The sequence below is a fragment of the Monodelphis domestica genome, chromosome 4 (genome assembly GCF_027887165.1).
Source record: "Monodelphis domestica isolate mMonDom1 chromosome 4, mMonDom1.pri, whole genome shotgun sequence".
In the NCBI taxonomy this organism is placed as follows: Eukaryota; Metazoa; Chordata; class Mammalia; order Didelphimorphia; family Didelphidae; genus Monodelphis; species Monodelphis domestica.
In genome coordinates this window covers 74,925,225-74,952,700 of record NC_077230.1, presented here as the reverse complement: position 1 = coordinate 74,952,700, position 27,476 = coordinate 74,925,225, and the positions used below count along the sequence as shown (strand labels likewise).

Here is a 27,476-nt window from a genome sequence, read left to right as displayed (position 1 = left end):
ATATCTCATTTTACAAATGAGGAACCTGGGATCCAGAGATATAGAGAATCTGTTTAAGATCACACAGGTAGGAAGTAGAGCTGAAACTTAAACTGGTTTGATTCCATGCCCATTGGTCCTTATCCTATACTATGTTAGAGGAATGGGTCTGTTGAGAGGAAGGAAATATGGTTTGGTGGAAGGAACCCTAGTCTTGAAGTAAATTGAAGGTAGAACTCTTTAGCAATTTTGCCCAAATGTGAACTCTTATAATTTTTCAAAAGTGTCTTAATTTCTCTTTGGATTTTTTTCTTTTAATTTTCAGATGTTCTTTCATTTATTCTACAGATATATACTGAAAATCTTAGTACTTATTTCATTTGAGAAAATACAAAAACATCTTTATTTTATTCATTACAGATGTCATTTGTAAGGCTGAGCCGCTTTGGTCCTCGTGGAAATGGAAGAAAAGTACTGAAAGCTAAAAAGAAGAAAACTCCAGTGAAGCAAGAATGGGATGTAAGTTTAGGTGGGCTGTTATAACATTACTTTGGAGGATAAGATGTGATTCCATGACTTCTGTCATTCATTGGATTGCTTAGAATGGTAGTCAATATGCTAATGCATGGCTGCAGGATAAGCTAGGTAACCTGTGGTGTTAAAAAGCTCTGAAAAGCAGGAGGATACTTTGGTCAGTCAGTTAAATATTATTATTATTTTTTATTTAAATATTTTATTATACATATTTAATTTGAATATTATTATTATTTACTGTATACAAAGCATTGTGGTAAATACTGGACATAAAAAGAAAGGCAAAAGACAGTTTTTGCTTTCAAGAAGTTCACTGTCTAATGGAGAAAGGACATACCTTCAATTATGTACAGACAAGCTATGAATAGGATAAATTGGAAATAATCAGTAGAGAGAAGACATTAGATTAGGAAGAGCTTTCTGGGAATTTGAAGGAAGGCAATTCCTTAAATCAGCAAAACCATAGGTCTAGACCAAAATACCAAATCAATCCAAACTTCCCTCTCCTCTCAAGAACACACCACACACAAACAATTAAATATTGCTTCCTTTAAAATAGAAAACTATATGCACATTTCTACAAGTTGTAATAGCTGGAAATATTCTTAGCAAGCTCCTTTTTTCTGAGCTTGCATCACATAATTTAATGGTATGTTTAAATTTTAGAAATAGCTATAAGTTGTTTGATGACAAATCTGGTGAATAAGGTGGATATTCAGACTCAATAGTACTTTTGTTTTTGGTTAAATAATAAGTTTTGACTACAAGATAATTAAACCAGTTTTCATGTGGGATTGTAAAGTAACTGAAGGCAGTTCCAAAAGATGAATTCCATTGATTCGAGACATTGGCATGTGAGCATTTACTAGTCTGAACTCCTATTCTTTTGGGGTTGCAATTCAGCCCCACCCTTTGAGTTAAGAACAAGACCTAAGACTCATCTATATAAAGGGGATGCCAAAGCCTTGTGGCTCTGGCACTAGGAAGACACTAGCTTTTTGTCCCATGTGACTCCTGGTGTCTCCAGCCTTTGACCCAGACTGAGGTCAAGTTTGGTTAGAGAAACCCAGAAAAGTGACATCACAGAGGATAACGGTTTAAGGTCTGGGGAAAGGAAAAGCTCTTTTGCCCTGGGATCCACAGTGAAACTAGATACCTTGGAAAGCACCAGTGAGTGAGTGCTGGCTAAGGGAGCCCTAGCACCTCAGGTTTGATGGGAGCAGGGAGGGGAAGGTTGTGTAGGAATAGCCAGCCATGTGTGGCTGGTGCCCTTACTTTTTCTGACCCACTTTTAATTATTTAATAAATAATTATGAATTAAGATAACTATCTCGAGAATTTTAATCTTAATAGGCAGCATTATTGGAATAAATGGATGACCACCTGAAGTGATTATTTTAAAGTGAAGGGAGATGGTGGGGTAACTACATATTAAAAAATATAGGTATATACATTTAAAAATATATACATAACACATATATTCTGGAGTTAAATTTCTTGTGGGGCAGGTGCATCTCATGCCATTGCAGTGGATTAAACTGTCTATAAAGTTACCATTTTTTCAAAAAAACTGCACAGATGCATCTTGAGACCTATAGTTCCATGAAGCACAGTTTGAGGGGAATATATATATATATACATATATATATATATATATGTGTGTGTGTATATATTTTTTTTCCCTTATTCTAATACTTCTGGACCTTATAGTATATGCTTGGGAAGCAGCATTATTTTTCAATGTCATAATTGTTAAAACCAGTCTCATCAAATTATAGTTTACACCTTGTACTTTTGTAAATCTGTGAAAGAACTCACATTTTGTAGTAGGAAGCCATGAACTAGTTTTAAGCCACTGCAGAAAAAGGCTTACTCTCTGAATTCAGAACAAGCTATTTTATTAGCCTCAATCTTTTTGGTAGTTTTGCTCTTATACCCTCTGTTAATTCTGAGTAATGGTATTTTATGCCTTATGTGCTACTAAGTTTGCTATGTTATCTATAAAGCAGCTGAGTTCAGTTTGAAAGGGCCATGTTGCTTTATTCTCTGTTTAAGGTGGTTAATTTTAATATCTTCTGAGTGCATATAATATATTCTGTAGTTACATTTCTTGGTGCCATTGCACTGGATTAAGCAGCCTAAAATGAACACTTTTCCCAGAAAGCGGCAAAGATGCATCCTGGAACCTAAGGTTCCATGAAAGACAGTATAAAAAATATCATATTAGTTAAATAGACTTATTTTTCATAAAGTGCTAGCCCAGTTTCCTGTTAAATTTCATCCAGTTATAAGCTCAATTAACAGGTTTGGTTTACTAAAAGGGTCTGCGTTTATACTTAAAACAGGGAAAACAAATGGCTAGTACCAAAAAGATGTTTCTTCTAACACTTGATTTATTTACTCACATTAGAACTTAATTTCATCATTAAAAAAAAAAATCTCATTACAGAGTACTGTCAGTGATTTAACAGTACATCGTGCAACTCCTGAAGACCTGGTAAGTTTAATGGCCAAAATGGCTAACATTTATATGTGATGTGTTCAGTTGAAATGTTTTAATTTTTAAACTGAACAATAATATGCTGCTTGTTAGTTATTCAGCAAGTGTTCCTTGAGATTTGCTTTTATTTATACAAAACAAATCATTTGTTACAAATACCTAAATCTGAGCAGGACTCTCAACTATGTGATATAGATTTAAATTTGATTCCGAATCTTTATCTAGCTCTCCTCTCCCCAATCTGATCCCCTACTTATCCTTCAATGTTATTTCTAATAGTAATTCCTGATGTGAATCCTTTTTTTTAACTCTACAGGTCTACTTATTCCACAGATGCATTCCAACCTCAATGTCTTTGCTTCATATTATTCTGTGTACCTGAAATTCCTCCTCACTGTCCCTCTAAGTCTTACCTTTCCTTCAAGGTCCAACTCAAATCCCATTTCTGTTGAATAACCTAGTGATCCCAGTGATTACTCTCTGAAATTGTATAGCACTTAAGAGTCTAAAGAACTCATTTAGCACTTAGTACATACAGCTTTTATTGTTATTCACACACACACTCCCATACACCCCCCCACCCCCCCACTCTTCACCTACCTAGATGGATTCCAAAACCTTTGAAGGCAGGGGCCATCTCATTTATAGCTTTCCATGGTATCCTGAATACATTGGGTGCTCATTCATTTTTTGCTTGTGGTGATGGCACTCTCTAGTGTTGGTGTCTAAGTCACCTCTAGTGTCCAGTCATCTCTAGTTACATATCTACTACTAATAGGGGCAGCTAGGTGGCTCAGTGGATGGAGTGCTAGGCCTGGAGTCAGGACCCAGATTCAAATCTGGCCTCAGATACTTCCTAGCTGTGTGCCCCTGGGCAAGTCAGTTAACCCTGATTGCCTAAGCCCTTGCTGCTCTTCTGTTTTAGAATTGATACTTAACCCGAAGGTAAGGGTTTTTTTTTAAAAACCAAAACAAAAGCACTAACAAATTTTCACTTAGTATTAGATTGCAAATATATCTTCTTCATATATGTAGTTCTTCATTGTTAGTATTTTGTCAAAACAGACTGCTCTTATCTTCCTTCTTTCTCCCATTTACTCAAAGACCTTGTATGTTTGTTCTGATTTCTATATCTGCTTAAGGCTCCACATTTCTTTCTACATTTCCATGGAAGGCCATGATTATATTAAAATTATTCTTGTTACAATTAAAATTATTTTCAGAGACCAGTTTGGGGTAAGAATATCAGTTTATCAATTAGATTAGCATTAACCAACAAAGTGATAGTTCAAAGGCTGAAAGCCCCTTAGACAGAACTATAGATAAGAGTTTAGGAGCTCATTATTTAGCCCCTTCCTTGACTATTCCAAGACATCTCTAATTGGTAAATAGCTAATTAAGAGGTGGTCCATTAAGCTCTCTATTCCTCCCTATCCCCTTGTGATGGGGGTCCATCAGGAAATGAATCCTTGTTTCACTCTTCTATTAACCGAATTCTTTTAAAAGGGAATACATTCATTGGGATTCCTGAGGAAAAAGCAAATGCAAAAAGCAGTAGATTGGATGGTGCCTATGATTCAAAACCCTGGCACATCAATTCTAATGTATAAGAACTGATTGGGGCCTTTTCCATCCAGGAACCTGATTGAAATTATTGTTGTATATGAAAAATAAATTCTCACATTAAAAAATATGTTCATCATTGACAGTGATTTACAAGTTTTTTTAATACATAAATCTTCTTGTATGAGGGAAATAGAGATTTGCTTTTCAGGTTTTTCCTTTTGCCAGGTTGAAAGTTTTTATGTTGAGTTCAGAGGCCTTCCTTCAAGTCATGCTTCTGATACTCTTCTACCTTGAACAAATTACTTAACCTCTTTGGGCCTCAGTTTCTATGGCTGAAAATGAGAGGGTGGACTAGATAGACTTGAAATCCCCTTCAAACTCTAGATATGATCCTATGATCTTTGCTTCCCCTTGTTTTTGAAAATTTACTGGACAGTTAGAAGTTGATTATGATTTCTTGTTTTTTTTTTTATTTCTTGTTTTGAACACATAGTGCCTCTGTCGTCTAGCAACCTGCTTTGTCTACAGTACATGCTTAATAAATGTTTGTTGCCTTGAATTAAACCAAGAAGACAACTGATTGAAATGTCATATTGTCCTGATGGAGGTTTTTTTTGTTCTTACATATTGACATTTGCCTTAGGTGAAGAATCTAGAACCATGTAACTGGTATAGAAATCCACGGACTTGGGGGAGGAAAAGGAGTAGTTCCTACATAGAGTTCTGTAGGGGAAATAACTGGAGGATTGAATCAAAATGACCTGAAATAAACATATATTTTGTCATTTAGTTGTCATATCTAACTCTTTGTGAGCTAGTAGACCGGGCTGTCCTTGAGGTTTTCTTGGCAGAGATACTAGAGTGGTTTGCCATTTCCTTCTCCATTATGTTAAGGCAAACAGGCTAAGTGACTTGCCCAGAGTCACAGCTAGTAAGTATCTGAGACCAGATTTGAACTCAGGTCTTCCTGACTTCAGGCTCAGTTCTATCCACTAAACTACCTAGCTGCCTCAGTTTCCTTGATTTGGATGTAGTGAGAGTAAATTTGAGTGTTGTATTGGCAGAGGACCTGCAAGGAGCAGGTGATGAGGAAACAAGGAAAGGTGAGGAGGAAAAGCAAGGGAGACAGTAGGAGTGCTCCTCTCACCGCCCTGTTGCTTCCTGACCCATAACCCATATAGCTACCCTTGAACCACCTGCCCAAGGGAAAGCCCAGCCTTTCCAACTATCCAGGACATGATTGAGGCACACCATTTCAGTGGAAATAAGCAAAACTAGATAGAGGTTAGTGAGTAGGTCAATGAATGCATCTGAGATGTATGTCATCAGTTTCTGGGACAAATAGGAGAACATTCAAGAATTCCAACTTATTTTGCAGATACTAAAGGTAAGTGGGGTAGGACAGGAACTTCAATTGATTGCCAGGTAAGTGGGTTAGAACAAAGTTCATTTAATTTCTGTGTTTATGGCTAGACATGCCTTTAATGCATGAGTGCCTCTACCCACACCCATACACTGTCCTTTTTTCTAGGGGGCTTCCCAGGACCCTTCACTAGCTTTGGCATGAAGGTTGCTGGCAGGCTTTAAGGAATGGTCCTCTGATCTGTGGCCTTTCCAATATATGAGGCAATAGAGCTGACTTTATCAAGGATTTGATTCCAGGACTTGTATGTTCACACAGTAACAGCAGATGAGGTGGGTAAGGGATAAGGATTTATGGAGAAAATCTCTAGGCTTAGGTGAACCTTTTATAAGTAGCTGATGGATTATAGCATGGATTTGCAGTGAGATGGGGAAAAATAACTGAATGGTTGCAGTACTTTATTATTTATATGTTCACAAAGGAACCAGTGGAAAGATCCGCCAGCCTTCTCAGTGGTTGGCAGAGCAAAGATTCTTCTTAGAGAATTAAATCTGTCCTTTAACTTAGATGATGTTATTTTGATGTGGTTGGCTATCTAGTTGGCTATTTTGGCTTTTTCCAGGGAGATTTGCCTCTAGCTTAGAATGCCATATACCGATTGCTATCACAGCCCATCCTTTAAAATCTTGTGAAGTTGGGGTCCTTTAGTTTAGGTAATAGTGTATCTTGGAAGATTGTACCCAACCATTCATATTCTTACAGGTCATTTAAAAGTGTAAATGCAAATTTATTAAGCTTGTAGAATTAAGATACACGTGGATAATACTGGAGAAATATTTAACTCGGATAAGTATGCAGATCATTGTTCATTAAAATAAAATTAGATCAGATAATTTCTCTTTGTAATCAAATGCCTCACAATCAAGTCAAAAATGGCAGAGAAGGGAAATGAACAGGTTAACTTAACTCATGAGATGGAAAAGAAATATATACTTTTTTTTGGTGTCTTATGATTTTTTAAAATTTAAGTATTTTTCAATGGTTATGATTCATATTCTTTCCCTCCTCTTTTCCCTCCCCCTCCCAGAGCCAACAAGCAATTCCACTGGGTTATACATGTATTATCACTCGATACCTGTTTCCATAGTATTCATTTTTGTAATAAAATATCTTTTAAAAACCCAAACCCCAACACTTCTTTCTTTCTCTCCATGTGGATAGCATTCTTTCTCATAAGTCCCTCCAGATTGTCCTGTATCATTGCATTGCTATTAGTAGCAAAGTCGATTACATATGATTGCTCATCCTATGATGTTTCAGTTTGTGTACAATGTTCTCCTGGTTCTGCTCATTTCGCTCTGCATCAGTTGGTGTAGGTCTTTCTAGCTTGTTTGGTGTAGGTCTTTCTAGCTTGTATGAAATTCCTCCAGTTCATTATTCCTTTCAGCACAATAGTACTCCATCACCATCATATACCACAATTTGTTCAGCCATTCCCCATTTGAGGTACCCCCCCACCCCCATTGTCCATTTGTTTTACCACCACAAAGAGTGTGGCTATAAATATTTTTGTATGTGTATTTTTCCTTATTATCTCTTTGGGGTACAAGCCCAGCAGTGATATGGTTGGATCAAAGGGCAGGCTTTCTTTTATTATTTATTTATTTTTTGTGAAGCATTTTTTATTTCTTTGCATCTTGGAACAAGTGATGGAATAATGGTACAAAAGAAGACATACATGTTTTCAGATGTGGCCAATTCATTGATCTGTTTGCTTGGCCAAAGCTATTTGTCACAAGGAAGGGCTTCCCCTTAGTAGGGATAGAAACTGAATAATTGTCATAATGATGAAAGAAAAAAAGATTATCAGTAAAACATTTTATATTTTAAGATACACAGAAAAGAGCAGAAGTTCAAAAGGGGAAAAAGACAAGCAGAAGTTTTCTTACTATCATTAAATTTAATATATACAATCAATTGATATTTTTATTAAGTGCCTACTATTATATGTGCCAGGCATAAACATATATAAACTATACATAATAGTTTAATTACAACTCTCTTTTCCATTCTTAATATTGAAATGTTCATATTTGACATAAGAAAAAAAGATTCCATTTTACAGATAAGCTCTGAGAGATTACGTGATTTATCTATGACTAAAGCTAGTATCAGAACTGAAAGGCAAATTCAGTTTTCTGACTTAGAGTTCAGTTCATTTTCTAATCTATGTAAGGTCGTCTTTATAATCTCTAAACTATCAACAACAATTCAATATATAAACAGATTAAAGTAACTTTATTTTAATATTTGCTAACAGAAAGGTTTTGATTTTTCTTAAAAGAGTCCAAGCCAATGTGTTAAAAGACTAAATGACTTGACCATACATTCATAAAAAATAATGCAATTCAAGGACCGTATTTCATGGGGAAAAAAGTCACTTTAAACTTATACTCAACAATTATATTCTATTCATTGAATATTTTTAAAACAAAGCTTATGTTTTGTGATTCTTAAATACATTTTTTTAAAATACCAAAATTCTTACATGCAGAAACTTGTACAAGGTACAAAGAATATAACTGGTTTCAGTGATGGTGATGTTGTTTAAACTGAAGTCCACAATATCCACAAGTCCCAGTTTTAGTCTCTTTGTCCAAGTTTATATACACTTTTGGAGGACCCAGAGACCTCCACCATCACACGATATCACTTGACTTTCCACTTTGCTCACTGGTTGCTCTGCTATCAAATCAATTGCAAAGTTTTCATTTACCTCTTTCTGGCAACCAACAAAGTGAATCCTTCTGTAATCATCTTCATCATAAACCTGGCCCATGTGGGTAATTTGTAATTTTCTCTCCCATGGGTGATATCTGCACACCAAAACATCTGGCGGCTGTGGAGAAGCCCCGGCTGGCCCCTAGGCTGCGGCCCAGGAGGCTGCCGAAGGTCACAAACGCCACTGCCGCAGATGACACCATCTTCCCTGGGCCAGGCCTTCTTTTAAAGCCTTTTGGGCATAATTCCTAATTGCCTTCCAGAATGGTTCTCAACTCCATCAGTAGTGTATTAGTGTCCCAATTTTGCCATATCCCCTCCAACATTTATTATTTTCCTTTTCTTTCATATTGGCCATTTCTCTAGGTGTGAGGTGGTACCTCAGAGTTGTTTTGATGTGCATTTCTCTAATAAAGAGAGTTTTAGAACACTTTTTCATGTGCTTATCAATAGTTTTGACTTAGAAGAAATATATACTAAAAGAAACACAATATCAGGAACAGAACTGGCTGCTACTTGCAGTGAAATTATCTCCAGGAAGATAGGTTAGAACCTTTCTGGAGGTCATGTCCTAGGAACTTTGAAGTTCTTAGTTAGAAAAAAAGCAAGATAGTTTCTGAGACTCCCAGGCATCACAAAAAGAGAAGACAGGGGAGGGGGAATTTCCTAAACAATGAAAGAGAAAAAAATTCTCAAACACAAAAATCTTTCTTCACAAAGCAAGAAGTTACAGGAAGAAAGAAGAAAAAAGCTGCTTCTATTCTTCAGAATGTATATTTTTCTCCAACCTACAAAATAAATAGGTATTGACATCTCTTAACTTTCACATTGTAGAACTTGTATATAGAACTATCTAGCTTTTTGTTCTGTTTAAATTGGTGTTTATTCTCTATATATGCAAATGTGGTACCTGTACAAAAGATCATTTAGGTAATTTATTTAATGAGTTTGCTGGGATGATCTTTCATAGACTGTTTTGCCAAGTGTTTAACTGACCTTGGGTAGGTCACTTAATCTTTTCATTTTTTTATTTTTAATTTTTTTAAACCTTTACTTTCCATCTTAGAATCAATATTGTGTATTGGTTCCAAGGCAGAAGAGTGGTAAGGGCTAGGCAGTGGGGTTCAGTGACTTGCCCAGGGTCACACAGCTAGGAAGTGTCTGAGGCCAGATTTGAATCTAGGACCTCATGTCTCTAGGCCTGGCTCTCAATCTACTGAGCCACCCAGTTGCCCCCCACTTAATATTTTAGAGCTTTAGTTTGCTTATATATAAAATGGGAGGATTATACTAAATAATCTCTAAGGTTCCTTACAGCTTTAAACATGTCATTCTGTGAAACTAAATTTTAATCTTCAAATTGCAAACTGACTTTGTATAGGTTTTCTATGCCTACTTTAGTTCTATTTTAATCCTTGCTAAAAAAAAAAATTGCTAATTCCTATAGTTTGTGTTCATGCTATCTTAGGGGTATAACAGTAAAACCTGTTGTCAGCAAGCTGAGGGTTTTCCTTCCTTCCTTCCTTCCTTCCTTCCTTCCTTCCTTCCTTCCTTCTTTCCTTCCTTCCTTCCTTCCTTCCTTCCTTCCTTCCTTCCTTCCTTCCTTCCTTCCTTCCTTCCTTCCTTCCTTCCTTCCTTCCTTCCTTCCTTCCTTCCTTCCTTCCTTCCTTCCTCCCTTCCTCCCTTCCTCCCTTCCTCCCTTCCTCCCTTCCTCCCTTCCTCCCTTCCTCCCTTCCTCCCTTCCTCCCTTCCTCCCTTCCTCCCTTCCTCCCTTCCTCCCTTCCTCCCTTCCTCCCTCGCTCTCTCTTCTTTCTTTCTTCTCTTTCTCTTTGAATGGTAAACTTTTTTTTAAATTTAATAAACTTTATTCCCAGGTCTCTTAGCCCCTTCTTGCCCTTCCTGCATCATAGAAGATATCATCTGACAAAAAAGATAAGTATTCATAGATTGTGAGCTTCCCTTTTCAAGGGAGGAAACTAATGAAGCCTTCAGAAAAGCCTTGTCTCCACCTGCATGAGAATCCTTCTCCAGTCCTTTCCATTGCTTCTATATATCTACCTGGAACCGATCCAGTATTCAGATATGGCACACAAAACCATTAATATGGCTTCAGTCTGTGTTTTATAACCACTCCAGTAAACAACCTGCTATAGCTTTGTATCATTCAAGATGGATTCTCTGCTCCTGAGGAGTATAATCGGATTTGAAGTTGGATCTGGAAATAAGAGTTCTACTCCAGCTGTTTACAATGATATGTCTAGTTATGGATGAGTGACTAAAATTCTTGGTGTGTAAAAGGTATTGTGGTGGTTGACTCTTAAGTCCTCCAGAATTCAGTTTCCTGGATAGGACCTTGTTCATCAATTTGTAACCCACATAAACCCACCTGCACATCCCATGTGACTCATCTATATCTTCCTATAAACTTATCTCGATATGCTTGACCTTAAAATCATGAAGGACTGGAATGAAGACTGGGACTCACTGGATTTGGTTATGGCTTCATTTGCAGATGATCTGCAAACATTCCTGGCTCTGAAGGTCTGTTTGTGGGAAGACTTAATATTTAGGCCACTTGAAATAGTATCACCAGCCTTCAGAAGCTGATTTTATAGCCAGCAGTTGTTTCTCCAATTGTTTTTGACCTATGGATAAGTTCTGTGAATAGTTAAAGTAGTGCAATTTGTGGACCAGCCTGAAAAAGGAAGATTCCTGTTGCTGCATTAAATGTATCTGCTTTATTAAATATATTTGCTTTTTTCCACAAAAAGGTTGGTGCAGGGGTTCTACGAGGGACTCGGGAATGAACATCTTTTTCTTGGAATGTCCTTTCAACTGCATTTGGTCACTATAACAATTTTACATAGATTCATGACAGTAAAAAAAAATTGTACTATCTTGCAAAATAAGGGAATTGCTATAGAGTCTTCATGTTGTTAGCCCCTCTCTTCTTTAGAATAGCATCCATTTCCTGTGGGTCCATTTCTGCACATTTCATGTGCCTGAGGAATTAATTTCTTCCCTATTGAACTAATACTTCTCTAGTTTTGTATAAAGTTGATTGTGACTGTAATCCAGAACTGTGGAGACTAGTTGAATGGGGTGTATGTGTTCCCAATAATAAATCAATGTATTGGCTAACTTCAGCTATCGGCTAACTCAACAAGTTTTGCAAAATTGGATTCATAAAACCCTGGAATATGATTAGGGCATTTCAGAACTCCAAAGGTATGGCTATATATATTTATTAGTAGGACCAACCAGCTGACCAGTTAGGCTCTTCTAGGGAAACAGGCCAGGAATCAGGCATTTGTGGAGGGGAGTCTCTCTACTGAATGACTTTGATATTTATTCACATTCACAATCTTTGGTTGAGTAGCTTGCTGAATACTATTAAAATTGATAGTAGTAACAGAAGTATCCTGGTACATATTGTGTGGATTCCAGTGCAGTGAGGTGCTGGGTGAGCAAATAAACTCATGCTGGTTTGATCATGATAATCTCTATTTATTAATAATAGAACTAACCAGGAGCATGATGTGATTCCTTGTCAGTACTTGACATAGGACCCAGGAATACTGGTAAAATCAATGACCTGCCCCTTTCATTGCTGGGGTCATTGGGCACTTCAGTTAGGTATACCACCATGGAGGGCGTTATCAGACTTCAGATGAAAACTGAAGACTACCAAACAGGCAATTTTCCATCATGTTGGGAATGGTTCAATAGTTCATTTGCTCAGTATAACAAGGGAAAACAAATTTCATGTTGATTTGGTCAGTAAGGAAAATCCTGGGGTCATTATTCTAGGACAGTTTGTAGGTGCTGGAAGGCTAATCGGCATCTGGCTTGTCTATAATTTTCTTTCAGAGAGTATGATGAGTGGACATATTTGTTTTAGTTGGTCTCTTTAAATGAAAACTGTTTTCCTTCTTAAGGGGTATGTTCTTCACCTGGAGCTTATCAATTATGGTTTGTAACTCCATGAAGAAACCCTGTTTGGTTAAGAAAATAACCAATATGTTCTTGCTGACCCTAGCCCTAGGCTCTTTGAATGATTGCTGTGAACACTTGCGGCTGTTAGCTATGACAGGACGGATTTGGAATTGAACCATGATCTGTGTGCTTGAGGTTCTGTGGCAAGGTAGAAGCATTTTCTTGGAGATGTTTTCTTGAATCATGCTGGGTCTGCAGTAAGAGAGAAGAGTAGCTATGGGTAGTCTAGGAGCCATGTGTTTGAGGTTGCAAATGCAAATGGGGGAAAAAAACATCTCAAGCTAAACCAAGTTGACAGACCTTAAGGTGAGAGTGGATAGAGTGAGACAAGAACTCTAGCCAGTTTTCAGGTAAACAGATTAGAATGCAGCTAGTCTTACAAGATGTACTAATTTTTTTGCTTATTCAGTGGCTAGATGCAGCTTTTATTTGCATGCTGATCCTGCCCCCTGGCAGGTTTGTGGTGGACTAGCTGGCTGAGCCTCTGTTCATTTATAACACATTTTTTTCATCTGTATTAGGTACGTCGTCATGAACTTCACAAATCAAAGAACAGAGCACTTGCCCATTGGGAACTTCAAGAGAAAGCTTTGAAGAGAAAATGGAAAAAGCAGAAACAGGATACCCCTGATCTTCTTGGAAAAAGGAGATTGGCTATCATGAAGGAGGTAATGGTTAAAACTGTGTTTACATTTAGGATTTCCAACATGATTAGAAAAAGGAGTAGAAAAGTGATTTTTACTTTTCTGCTTCCTTAATGGAATTAGCAGAGTTCTGTTGCTCAGTAATTGCCTCATGTAAATGCTTACTTCTAGTTTACCAAATCAGTAGTAAAAGGAAATTGGGTACAATCTCAATTCTAGCAGTGTTTTATATCAATCTGGAAATTAAAATCAAATCCTTGCCCAGTTGATTAGTAAGACATTTGCCTCCCTTTTCTAATCCTTTACTAGAAGTAAAGTATTTACATCAAGAATTGGATGTTATTTTGTAATTGGATTTTTGTTTTTAATGAAGAAAATGGAGAACTACAGTTGTGTATCTTATCTTCATTTGTCAGTGCCTTTTGATGGTTTAGAAATTTATTCCTCTCTTATTCAGAGTGCTTCTTTCATTGTGGATGTTTAAATCATCAGGTAGGGTGTTTAGGCAAGTGATTTTTCAAGTCTGATTTAAAGTATGTTATAGTTGTCTTTTGAGAAGGTAAAAGGTTATTTTGATTAATGATTCCATTTTGTCAGTGAGAAGCAGGTTTCAGTTTTATATATCTGTTTGGAAAATATTTCCTTGAACTTAAAAAAACATTGAATCTTATCATTGGAGATTTTTATCTGACTTTTGACAGTCATTTATATTTTCTTAGGATCATTGATTCAAGAGCTTGAAAAGACTTTGGATGCATGTTATAATTCCTTCATTTTGCAGGTGAAGGAACTGAGGTTCAGAAAGGTTATGTGATGTGTCTAAAATTACCCAGGTAAAAGTGCTAGCTTTTCTATTTCTGTATTCAGATTCTTTGATAATTAAGAGCACCGTTTATATTTAAAACTGTATCAGGTGCTTATATCATGATTTACTACTTGATATGAGGTCTACCATGGGAGATGAACAGTGTATACCTGAAACCTAACTAAACTTATACATTTATGACATTGATTACCACCCCTAAACAACCTCTTATTTTTTCTTTTCCTTGTTCTCTTTAGCTTAGCTTCCATTATAAAGGTCAAATTCCTTGCCCAAAAGTTATGCTTATCCCTAATATTATGTTTCCCTATAGAAAGGCAGAGAAAGTCACTTATCTATTGCCTCATTTAATATATTTGTCTTTGAAAATCCAACTGTGTGCCTCAAAGAACCTAAGATCCATGCAATCCTATTCCTTCTCTAAGACTTTCTTCTCAGTATAAAAAGCCAATTTGTTACCTAATGATCCTTATCTTGTTCTTATTCTCTGTCACATTTCATTCCTTCAGCTTAGTAGAAACAGATTCTCACTTTTTGCCCCCTTTTTCTTTTCTGATGATCTTATCTTTTTTTAGAGGTTCAGTTATCATCTCTATGCAGATGATTCCCTTATGTAGTATATATTCAGCCATAGTTGCTTTCCTGAGCTATAGTCCTGTGTCACCAAAACTTTTGGATACCTCAAATTAGATGTGCCACATGCATTTTAGACTTTGTATATACAAAACAGAATTCATTGTCTTTCTCCCTATACCTTCCTCTCCTCTGAATTTCTCTATTATAATTAAAGGTTCTACCATTCTCTTATCAGCTGGGTTTGCTACCTTGATGTCATCCTCAACTTTCCATTTTTACCTTATATTCCTGGTTGGCTGCCAAATCTCAAGGTTTCTGCCTTTACAGGATCACTCTTATATGTACCCTTCTCTATACTCAAACAATTATAATCTTAGATTAGGCCTTTATCGCCTCTTACCTGGACTGTTGTAATAGTATTTTATTTGGTGACCTTCCCTCAAATCTCCCCATTCTAATTCCTCCTTTACTTGCCTGACAAAGGACTTTTTTAAAGCATAGACTAAATTGTCCCACTGCTCACTGAGCTCCAGTGATTCTGTTACTTCTCTGATCGAATATTCTTTTCTGAAACTTTACAGCCTGGTCCTACTTTTCTACTTCACACACACACACACACACACACACACACACACACACACACCGGTGTGCTTATGCTTGCACACTCTATTCCTTCGTACATGACACTCCTCTCTTCTCTTTATACCTTTAAGACAAACAAATATTTTCTATGTGCTTTCTATGGAAAATTATTTCTATTAGTTACATTTCCTTGGGAAATTCATCATGTAATCATGTGTATTGTCTTTTTTTTATCATTTCCCATTTGGGGAGGTTTGCTTATAAAATAAAATACAGACTTATTTCTCTTGATAGGTAATCCATTTCATCTGCATCTTGTGTCCCCTTTTAGAATGTGAGCTCTTTGAGAATAAGCCCTGTTTTTGACAGTCTTTTACAACCTCAGTGCTTAGACTTGTCCTTGGTACTTACTAAGCATTTAAAAAGTGTTTGCCAGTTGATTGACTTTATCAGACTAATCAAAGAGTGCTCCTGCAATTGAACCTTCTCTATATAAATTCATACTTAACACAGTGTGGTAGTAGCCTACCTTTCCAGACTTATTTCACAATTCTTTATACAGTGTATGTTCCAGGGCAAAGAGACCTATAGTTGTTCTTTTTATACTTTGTTTCTCCATCAACAGTCTCTAGTCCTTTGTGTAGGCTATCCTCTATTCATGGAATACTCTTCCTTACTCACCTCTGCCACTTAACTTCATCTTCCTTTAAGATTCAGCCAACATGCCACCCTTTTCAGGAGGTCTTTTCTGGGCCCTGCAACTTCTACTGTTTTCTTTATGAGATTTTCTTCCATCTACTATGTATTGTATAAGTACCATTTTCTCTGCATCTTGTCTCTCCTGTTAGAATATGAGCTCCTTGAGAACAGGTACTGTTTTTGACAGTTTTTTACAACTCCAGTGCTTGGAATAGTCTTTGGTACATACTTAGCACTTTAAAAAGTTTGTCAATTATCTGACATTGCAGCCTAATCAGAAGAATGCCCCTTCAGTTGAACTGTCTTTAAGCCTAGAGCTTGTGATTCTAGGTCATGAGTTATAAGAAAAAGAGAAGATGATACAATGCATAGTAAAAAGAAGTCTTATCTGATTTATTTAATTATTGAATAGACTATTGACCCTCTCCAAACAAAAAGCACATAGGAACTACTTTAGCTAGCCTATAAACATTTGTTTGTCTTAACCAAGTGGAGAGATAGGGAAGTCAAAGAGAATTCTTCTTCTTAAATCTTAAGAGAGCAGAATAATGGAAAATTTTGAGCAGTGCCACCTCATAAAGCAGTGAAAAAATATTAGAGGGAAAAACAAGTTTAAAGAACACTTGGTGAGAGAGACCCACTTTAGCTAGAACATCTTGAGAGCATTTAATGAAACTAGGAGGACTATAGAGAAAAAAGTGGAAAAGATCTGTCAAGATTTTTATAAGGAATTCCTTTCTTCATCAATGACAGAAGAGCTATTGAATTGGCATTCTTAACATTATAGTTCTTAGTGTACTTCATGATGAAATAGAAATGTTTCCAAAGAAAACAAAGGCATGAACTGACTATGCCAAATATACACATAAGTGATCTATGCTAAAAGTGACATATTTTAAAGATTTCAAAGGATTGGTTTTTAAGATACGTGAAAGAAATAACCAAAAATTGATACCAAATACTTGGATCAAATCACAGATATACCCAGAATATATCCATAATTACTGACTTATATGCCTACTCTTCCATTTCTTCAATATCTTTATTAGAACAATATAAAGTTCATTTCAGCAGGTTTTTACTAAGTACCTACTAGATGTGAGGTACTGTACTAATAAATGCTGAGGATTCAAAGATAGAAATGAAAAAAGCACTGCCCTTAAGGAGCTTATATTCTGGTGGCTATAGACAAGTAAACTGGTAGAAGTACAAAGTAATTTGAGAACAGAAAAGAATGCTAATAATTAGAGGAATCAAGAAAAATCATCTCACAAGATGAATGTGAGCTGAATTTTGAAGGAAGGAATTTCTGAGAGACAAAGATGAAGTAGGGATGTTTATTCCAAGGATAAGGGACAGCCTGGGCAAAGGACTAGAGATTGGCAATAGAACTGTGTCTGAGGCAGCTGCATGACCAGTGGATAAAGTGACAGGCCTGGAGATGGGAGATCCTGGGTTCAAATCTTGCCTCAGATACTTCTTAGCTATGTGACCCTTGGCAAGTGACCCTAATTGCTTCGCCCTTACCACTCTTCTGCCTTGGAGCTAATGCTTAGTATCAATTCTTAGATAATAAGAATAAAAAAAAAAAGACCATTCTGTATCAGGAAAAACACATGGGCATTTGCCCATAATGTACAGTGTTCATATTTCAATGTCTAAGGGAGAAATGTAGAATTAAATCTGGAAAGGTGAACCAAAATTGTATTTTGAAGGACTTTAAATGTCAAGATGATTGAGTTTTTATTTTATCCTAGGGGCAATCCTGAATCTTTGAAGAGTCTTGAAAACATTGGAAAAAGTAATTTCACTTGAGTAATAATTGTTCTGACAGGTCGCAAAGAACTGAGAAATTCTTTGGCCAGAGGGGAACTTGGGGCCAAGATGTAGATGGCTAAAAAGTCAGCAAGTACAAAAGCATTTGTATAAGCACATTGTGTACCAGGTTCTTTGCCAAACACTGAGGATACAAACAGAGGCAAAAACAGTTCCTGCCCTCAAAGAGCTCATGGTTTAATGGTGGGACGCAACATGCAAACAACTGTGTACAGATAAAAAATATATGATAATTTTGAGATAATTTTAAAGGGAAGGCTACTATTAAGGAAGATGAAAAAAGTTCTCTTGAAGAAAGTGGGATTTAGCAGAAACTTGAAGGATGCCAGGAAAGCCAGGAGGCAGAAGTGAGGAGGGAGTGCTCCTCACCAATTTTAAAAGCCAAACAGGCTTTTATGTTTGATCTTGGAGGTAATAAGGAGTCACTAGAGTTTACTGGTTAGGGGGATGACATGGTCATACCTCTACTTTTATCTTTAACCCATGCTTTCTTAGTATCAATCAGTTTGGGAGTAAGTGACTGGCCCAGGGTCATATAGCTAGGAAGTGTCTTGAGGCCCGATTTGAACCCACATTGTCCTAAGTCCAGGTCTGGATATCCACTATGCCACCTAGCTGCCCCATTACCTATATTTTAGGAAGATGGTTTGGAGTACGAAAAGACTTGAGGCAAAGAGATCAATAGAAAATTACCACAGTAGTGTAGGAATGATGAGGCCCATGCTACAGTGATCATGGAGGCATGTCAGAGGTGAGAAGGATGGATATGAGAGAGATTTTAAGGTAGAATCCAGTGGTTATGGCATCACATTAGATAGAGGGAGTGAGATTGAGGAACCAAAGATAAAACATGAGTGACTAGGGAGGATAGTAGTGCTTTTGACAGTTAACATGAAACTAAGGAACAGTGTAGGACTTTAGAGTAGTAAAGTTTTGGATATGTATTTAATTTTTCAATGGGCTATCCAATATGACATGTTAATTTGTCATTGAAGATATGAACTTGGAGGTTAGGAGAATGGCTAGGGCTGGATAAGTGTTCCACATCTCTGTGGTCACAAAGTTGAATATAAGATCCTGTTTAATACTTTTTGTTGGCCTTAAGAAGGCATTTGATTAAATAGGAAAAAAAAAGATTACCTAAGGATAAAGCAGTGTCATCTATTCTTTTTAAATCATTCAAGATGGTTATATTAAATGAGACATGAAATACAGAGGTGTACATTTGCTAAAGGTGTTTGCCACCATCATGGTGCTTCTACATCCCAAAGAACTGGTTCATCACTACATGTATATTAAGCAGATAGACACTTTGGATGGATTTGACTACAAGAAGTGATATGGAAGAGGAGAACTGGCCAGATTGCCCCATGCTTTTTCCTGAAACTGAGTCCCATCATTTTTCTTCCAATCACGCTGCATGACAGAATCACAGAATATCCTCGCCTTCAAAGATGGACATTTTGGAGTTACTCAATGGGCAATGGAGAGTGAGTGATATAGTGGTTGTGAATGTATTAATCATGAAGAATCCCATAGGAGAAACTGAATAAAGGATGTCTTCAGTGGATCCTGATACCACTTCATCTACTTAATCTTCTACCCCTTGCAAATGAATTTCAAACTACACTCTATGGCAAGATTGTGTTTGAGTACTGCACAGAGGGCATCTCCAGATCCAACCTCTATTATTTACCTGGGCCCTTTGAGAAAGCTGTAGCTGAAGAGCTACTTCATTTTATTCAACACTTCTTCCCCCCTAGAAATTTTGCCTGTTCATTTCTAAAGTGTACCACTTTCCTCCCCAATGTCAAAGTATGCTTAAGTGAAACCCCAGAGCACCACACTCTTTTCCACTCCATATATTCTGGACTTATAAGTTCCAGAAATCACAGTTTTCCTTTTCCCATTTCTTTCATGTTTTTAAACTCATTTTCTTATAGGGATCTTCCAACATTTAAAGCATTTTCTTCCAAACTCTAAACTGACCTACCACAACACAGGATTGAGATTTATAGTCCTTTCCAAATGATCAGGTTAACTCCTTGTGCCTTAATAGCCTCAAAATGAATGTAGGTGCAGAACTTCTGAGTCTGTTTATGATGTCGGGGCTATAGGCCGATGAAGGAAGTCTGAACCAGGTAAGGTAATACCTAATAGCAGAACTCTTTGAGGGGGATACTGTAGAAGTTAGGACAGTGTGGTGGGGATGAAGGGATCTCCGGAAAAATGTATGGCTATCACATTTGCTGTCTGTATGGTTTTAGATAAGGCACTTAACTTACCCAGGTCTTAGTTCCCTCCTCCACAAAATGAGTAGAGTTGGCTTCTGAGGCCCTTTTCCAGCTCTAGATATATGGTCTTATGACTGTATGATCCCTTAGCTGCTCCTCCTGTTGCTATAAGAGTCTCATATGGTATGTGAATGTGAAACTGGGGATTGGAAGAAAAGTCTAGATGAGTAGGATTTGTGTTTTTTTACTCATCCTGTTGAATGAAGAAACCCCTAGCCAATTAGTTCACCTTGTCCTATTTGTTGACTATTCACTTAATCATTTTTCAACATTTATTTATTAAACAGCAAATTTTTACGATTACAAATAATTACAAAAGACAAATAAAACAATTGCATTTATTGAGGGATAAAACACAAATGGACGTTTGGTATTACATTAGAAATACACATTAGTTACAAAATAGGTATACAGTAATTATAATGTAAAATGCAGGATAAAGGTTTGAGGAACACTAAGTACAATAAAAGTCCTACAGACTAAAAGGTATTATCTAGTTGGATGGAGGAAGGAATAAAGAAAGGCTTTTTGGAGGACTGTGATTTTTAAATCTCCATCTTGCTTGGTCTAGCACCCAAAATTGTGCACACCCACACTACACAGGCATGTGCTAGTCAATGGCAAATCAGAAATAACTAACTGCCCACCTGGGCTGTCCTAAGCCAAGCTTGAGTCACCATTGGCACATGTGAGGCTCAGGAAGTGAGGTACAGAACAGCCTCTGGAGTTCACTCACTTCCTGGGGACAGGGCTAGGTGCCAGTTCGTTCTAGGAGCTCGAGCAGGAAGGAGACCCGCAGGCAGCTTTCCTTCAGATCGGTCACGTGAGTCAAAAGGACTGATTCCCTTCTCTGCCTTGGCCTTCCAAGGCCTAAACTCCCTCTGGCTCTGCCAGAAGGTTGAATTAACCTCTTTCCTTGTCCCCTTCTTTCCTTCTCTCTCCTTTCTTACTCCTGTTGTAATTAAACTGCCATAAAACTCCATTCTGACTTGAGTGTTTCATTTAGGAATTTCATAAGTGAATTCCTTGGCGACCTTAAATTAATATATATCAGTCTTTAAAAGTGATTTCACTATCACAGGAGCTAGCATTTGTTCTGGCCTTTGAAAGGGGAGACTAGGGTTTTAGAAAGTGGAATTAGTGGGCAAGGAGAGTAGTAAGGGATAATGTAAGTCAGTGATGGTGAACCTTTTAGAGACTGAGTGCTGGGTCCTGCCCCCCCAGACCAAGTGAACCCCACCCCTTACCCCAGATAGGGAAGGGAAGAAGCTCCCATTGGGTTGTTGGGCAGAGAGAAGGGTGAAGTGAGGAATATCCTCAGGTGTATGGAGTTGGGAGGGGAACAGTTCCACCCTAGTCCCTCTGGCTTTCTAGCAATGCACTCTGACAGGCAACTGCAGGTGTGTCCACAGAGAGGATTCTGGTATGCATGCTATAGGTTCTCCATCAAGGATATAAGTAAAGACTTAGAGGCTTTGGACATGGGAAAAGTGTTCTAAAGATAGTAGCATTCCTGGAATGAGAACAATAATTCTTCAGGATATAAGAAGTGGATGGGGGCATTACAGAGCATCTAATGGCCAAGGGAAGTTATGAGTATAAGTAATGGGAGTAATAAAATATTTCTCCAACTTCCCTTGCCCTTTAGAGATAAGGAGTCATGGGGCTAAAGTAGTTAGAGTTACATTAGGGATGTTTTACTTCTGCTGGTAATAATTTGAAAATAATAAGAGGCTAGAATATTTCTTTCCTTTATAATATTTGAGATCTTTTTTGGAAAACAACAAGGCAAAACACTGCAAAAGTTTTTAAATCATCTGGGCTTGACAAAATAGAAAGCAACTACTTGTCCTTGGCCACTGTGGTTTACATAACAAAAATAGACAAGGAAAGTAAAAATAAAGTTTTTTAAATTTAAGCAGGGGACACAACAATGCAATACTACAACTGTATTATAACTAGCTCCTGGGGAGCCTAGAATATTTTTGGTTTTATTTTTTTTCTAAAACCCTTACCTTCCATCTTAGAATCAATACTAAAAATTGGTTCCAAGTCAGAAGATGGTAAGGGCTAGTTAATAGGGGTTAAGTGACTTGCCCAGTGTCACACATATAGGAAGTGTTTGAGGATAGATTTGAACCCAGAACCTCTTGTCTCTAGGCCTGGCTCTCATTCTACTGAGTCACTTATCTGCCTCCAAGAATATTTTTTTTGTCTTTTTTTTTAAACAATATTTTATTTGGTCATTTCAAAATCCAAGAATATTTTCATGAAAACATTAGAAAAACCAGATGAACCATCCTTTGGGATAAGTAGATTCTCATTTATGTTGACATGACACACAAAAGGCACATATTTCAGTGGTTTCCCCCAGCTCAATTTATTTTGTGTCTATTTTGGCTTCAGGCATGTTTTTTGGCAGAGCATGATTAAGTAGTTGCTTTCTATTTTATCAAGCCCAGATGATTTAAAAACTTTTGCAGTGTTTTGCCTTGTTTTCCAAAAAAGATTCATCTAATCATATGCCTGACCTAGAATCTTCTCATGTAGTAACATCTCCATCTACTGGATCTGTTGGATATTGTCAACAAGACTTTAAAAAAATAGTCTTTGATTTTAACCATCATCTTTTCCCACCATATTCTTCTATCCACTCCCTCATAATACTTTTTTTTTTTAAGTTTTATTTAGTCAATTTTAGAACATTATTCCTTGGTTACAAGAATCATTATTTCCCTCGCTCCCCACCCCTTACCCTCCCCGTAGCTGATGCACAATTTCACTAGGTATTACATGTGCCCTTGATCAAAACCTATTTCCATGTTGTTGATGTTTGCACTAGGATGTTCATTTAGAGTCTACATCCCCAACCATATCCCCTCGACCCATGTATTCAAGCAGTTGTTTTTCTTCTGTGTTTCTACTCCTACAGTTTTTCCTCTGAATGTAGATAGTGTTCTTTCTTGTAGATCCCTCCAAGTTGTTCAGGATCACTGCTTTGCCACTAATGAAGAAGTCTATTCCATTTGATTGTACCACAGAGTATCAGTCTCTGTGTACAATGTTCTCCTGGTTCTGCTCCTTTCACTCTGCATCAATTCCTGGAGGTTGTTCCAGTCCCCATGGAATTCCTCCAGCTCATTATTCCTTTGAGCACAATAGTATTCCATCAGCAATATATACCACAATTTGTTCAGCCATTCCACAATTGAAGGGCATCCCCTCATTTTCCAATTTTTTGCCACCACAAAGAGCACAGCTATGAATATTCTTGTACAAGTCTTTTTCCTTATTATCTCTTTGGGGTACAAACCCAGCGGGCAGATAGTCGTTTAGTGCCCTTTAGACATAGTTCCAAATTGCCCTCCACAATTGGTGGATCAGTTCACAACTCCACCAGCAATGCGTTAATGCCCCCACTTTGCCACATCCCCTCCAGCATTCATTACTTTCCATTGCATAATACTTTTTAAAAAGAGGGAGAAAACAAAGCAACATATAGAAAGAGAATGGCATGCAAAGTTTCATATACATAATCCTGCACCCCTCAGGAATGGAAGGTATTTTCTCATAACTTTTAGTCCAAGCTTGGTCATTGTAATTTCAGTTTCTATTGTTTTTGTTGTTCTTTTCTGTTTCTATTGTTTGTTGTTGTGTTGCTCTTCAAAAAAGATTAAACTACTCATATTTTCCTGGTTTTGCTCATTTCACTTTTTTGGGCTTCTCTGTAGTTATATTCATTCTGACACAGTAATATTATATTAATTAATTAATCATATTATTCTTTATAGCCCAGTACTATTACATTACATTAATCTATGATCTGTTTAGCCATTTCCTAGTCAATGGGCATCAATTTTATTTCCAGTTCCTTTGCTATCAAAATATGTTGCTGCTTTTTTTGTTGTATTTTTGTTGTTGTTCTTCCTTTTTGCTGTTGACCTTCCTGAGATATATTTTTAGCAGTGGAATCTCTGGGTCAAAGGATTTGACATTTTAGTCACTCTCTTTATGTAATTCCAATTTGCATTATAAAATATTTATATTATTGGTACAAATACTTTTGCTGCCAATTTAGTACTTCACTACACCAAAAATGCATTAGTGTACCTGTCTTTCTTCATTCCCTCCAATTGTGACCATTCCTTTCTTTTGTCATTTTTGTTACTTTGCTAAATATGAAATGAAACTTCAGTTGTTTTAATTTGGATTTCGTTCATTAGTGATTTGCCACGAGAGTTTTAAAGGCAGGTGATACCATTCTTTGGGTAACTACTGACATAGAAAAGGGATTAAGGAAAACAATTAAAATCTTATTTTGCAAGTAAAAAAAAGAAATTGAGAAATACTTTAAAATTAACTTCTCTGAGTTGAAAAGGTGAAAGTGCCAGTTCTCCTTATCCTGGAAGAACAGTACTGTATCTTTTCTTTCTAGATAGAACTCAGTATGAGAATGTGACATCCATAGTACTAACAGTAATTTGAAGGCTGTAGTAACTTTTTGTAACAATTCATATGACTCTTTGTCTCCCCACAGATTTTTTTTACTCCTCTCCTTAAGCTTAATATGCCTTATTTATCTGCCATTGTTGGAAAACAAAGTTTCATATGAGTGAATTTCCCATGTTATGAATTTTACTGTCAAACTTAACTTTGATAATTTTGATGGAAAATTTTTCTAAAATGTATTCTTTGCTTATCTTAAACCAAAGAAAGTAAACATTATTTAAACTTTTCTTAGCAACTCAGGGTCATTGTTATCAATACCATTTCATACACTTTGATACTTTGAAGAATCTGTGCTTTCATTGGTACAGATAGACCTTTTAGAAAGGCAGGGCATAGGTAAATCTAGTTTTCTCATTCTGTAAGATTCTTGATTGAGTTGTTCCATAAATCACCATACAGTATCTGACCAATTGGATGTTGTCTTCTTTTTTTTTTTTTTTTAGTATCCATGGGGGACCATTATTTTAATTGTGCTAAAAATTTATTTGTGGTTGAGACTGAAATATATTAATTAGGTTGTTGCCAGGGATTTAATTTCTAAATCCCAAAATGAATTACAAAAGTAAATGGAATTTATGATAGTTCATTTACAATAGAGGGAAGATATTAAGGAGGGAGGGAGGGAGGGAGGGAGGGAGGGACGGAGGGAGGGACGGAGGGAGGGAGGGAGAGAGAGAGAGAGAGAGAGAGAGAGAGAGAGAGAGAGAGAGAGAGAGAGAGAGAGAGAGAGAGAGAGAAAGAAAGAAAGAATATTCTGGCTTCCTCTGAGCCAGGTAGAAATACTAAGGTCCTAATGAGGGAAAAGAGTCTCAAGACGATTGGCCTTTCTCGGAGTTTTAAACCTCCGAGAAAGGCAGGGTCTCACTATGCCAGCCTTTCACTCACCAAGAGTGACCTAAAATGGAAAGAACTCTGGGTGTTGGTCTTCCAGTCTCTCCTCCGAGTCTTGTCTTCCAGTCACACCTCCGTCCTTCACTCCAAGCTTGGTTGACTGACTGTGTGTTGTTTCAGTCTTTTTCCCCCCTCTATTTAAAGACCTTTTTCTCTTGTGCTACCTCCTCTAAATTTTCATGTCTACCAATAACAGCAGATGCTTTTCTCACCTTCTTTGGTTAGATTTTCTCCAGGACTGCCCACTCTTTAGTTCTCATCTTCTCTGGTTAGATTATATCTTTTTGGGTACTTAACACCTCTTTTGTTAAGTTCACCTTTTGTAGTTGCTTAACACCTTTTTGTAGTTAAAATCTAAAAATAGATTGTAGCTTACAATTCTAGCTTCACTATAAAGGAAGAGCTAAGTACCTTCATTGTTACAATTGGGATATTACAATTGTATCTTCACAATAAAGAAAGAGCTAAGTATCTTCATTGTTAAAATCCAGAGATAGTTAAATCCAATCTTCACAGTTGGCCCACTTTTTGTTTCTTATTCTTATAACATGACTGGTCCATATTATTATATATGTTCTTGATAATGTTATATCATGTTTTGCATAAAAGCATGCTGTAGTGAACAGAATGATAGACTCTAGAAACCTTGTGTTCATATCCCATCCTCATTGTGACAAGTCACTTCATTGATATTCACCTTAGTTTTCTCATGTGTAAAATAGGGATAATAATCAAACTTTACAGTATTACAATGAAGATCAAATAAGGTAACATATAAAGAGCTTTTCAAATCTTAAATCACTATAATAACTGCTATTATTATCATTTCTTTGAGTTTCAGATAGAAGTGATTCTGCAACAAGTCACTATCTTGTTACCATTCTTTTTTAATTTAATTTTTAAGATTCTTCACTTATACAGCAAAAGAAGAAAAACTATTTCCAGATGTCCAGTAGAACAGAAAATAGTTGATAATTTTTATATCTCTGCCTTTTTTTTTTTAAGTGTATAGTAGGGGCAGTTAGGTAGGTAGTTTAATGGATTGAGAGCCAGGCCTAGAGGTTTTAAAAAAATGAAGCATATAAGAGATTTGGCACATTATTTTTAGAAGCTGATTGTGTCTTTTCCTCCTCCTCCTCCTCCTCCTCCTCCTCTCTTCTTCTTTCTTCCTCCTCTCTTCCTCCTTCTTCATACAAAACAAAACAAAACAAAACAAAACCTTACCTTCTATCTTTGAATCAGTAACTGTGTATTGTTTCCAAAGTAGAAAAATGGCAAGGACTAGGCAATGGGGGTTAAGTGTATTTTCTTCTGGATTGCCTTCTTCTTAAATTTTTTAAAAAATGCTTCAAAGACCTTTTTTATTTTTTTTTCTCAACCTCTAATTGAAAAAGAGAAACAAAATCCTTATAAGAAATACATATATTGGGAGGCAGCTTGGTAGCACAGTGGATCGAGAGCCAGACCTGAAGATGGGAGGTCCTGGGTTCTAATTTGACCTCTGACATTTCCTACCTGTGTGTCTTTGGGCAAATCACTTAACCCCCATTGTCTAGCCCTTACCACTCTTCTGCCCTGGAACCAATACATAGTAAGGGTAAGGGCTTAAAAAAAATACACATATTCACCCAAGATCATACCAGAAAACTATATATCTATTTCTGAATTTGAGACCATTGCTCCTCTGTCAGAGAGTGGGTAACTTGCTTCGTCACTGGTGCTTTGGAATCACTGTGATTGCCCATGGCATTAATCAAAATTGTTTTTCTTTATAGTGTTGTTATTGAATAAATTTGTGTCCTGGCTCTCTTCTCGCTTAACTCTGGGTTATTTCATATATGTCTTCTCAGGTTTCTTAAAATTCATACTTTTCATGATTTCTTAAGGTACATTAATGTTTTAT

General features: G+C 36.8%; 1 protein-coding gene across 13 annotated transcripts in view; it reads left to right on the top strand.

The window, feature by feature from the left end:
- SPICE1 (spindle and centriole associated protein 1) overlaps positions 1 to 27,476 on the top strand; it is a 72,403-nt gene that overhangs the window by 5,272 nt on the left and 39,655 nt on the right. For 5 of the 13 annotated variants that reach the window (XM_007493693.3, XM_007493697.3, XM_007493694.3 and 2 more), the window contains exons 2-4: positions 400 to 498; positions 2,963 to 3,010; positions 13,241 to 13,387. In XM_007493693.3, the coding sequence (XP_007493755.1) occupies positions 400 to 498; positions 2,963 to 3,010; positions 13,241 to 13,387 (294 nt within the window). Of the gene's footprint in view, positions 1 to 397; positions 509 to 2,962; positions 3,011 to 13,240; positions 13,388 to 27,476 lie in introns of those variants that run through there. The other 8 variants (XM_007493698.3, XM_056793476.1, XM_056793477.1 and 5 more) reach the window with 5 other exon arrangements.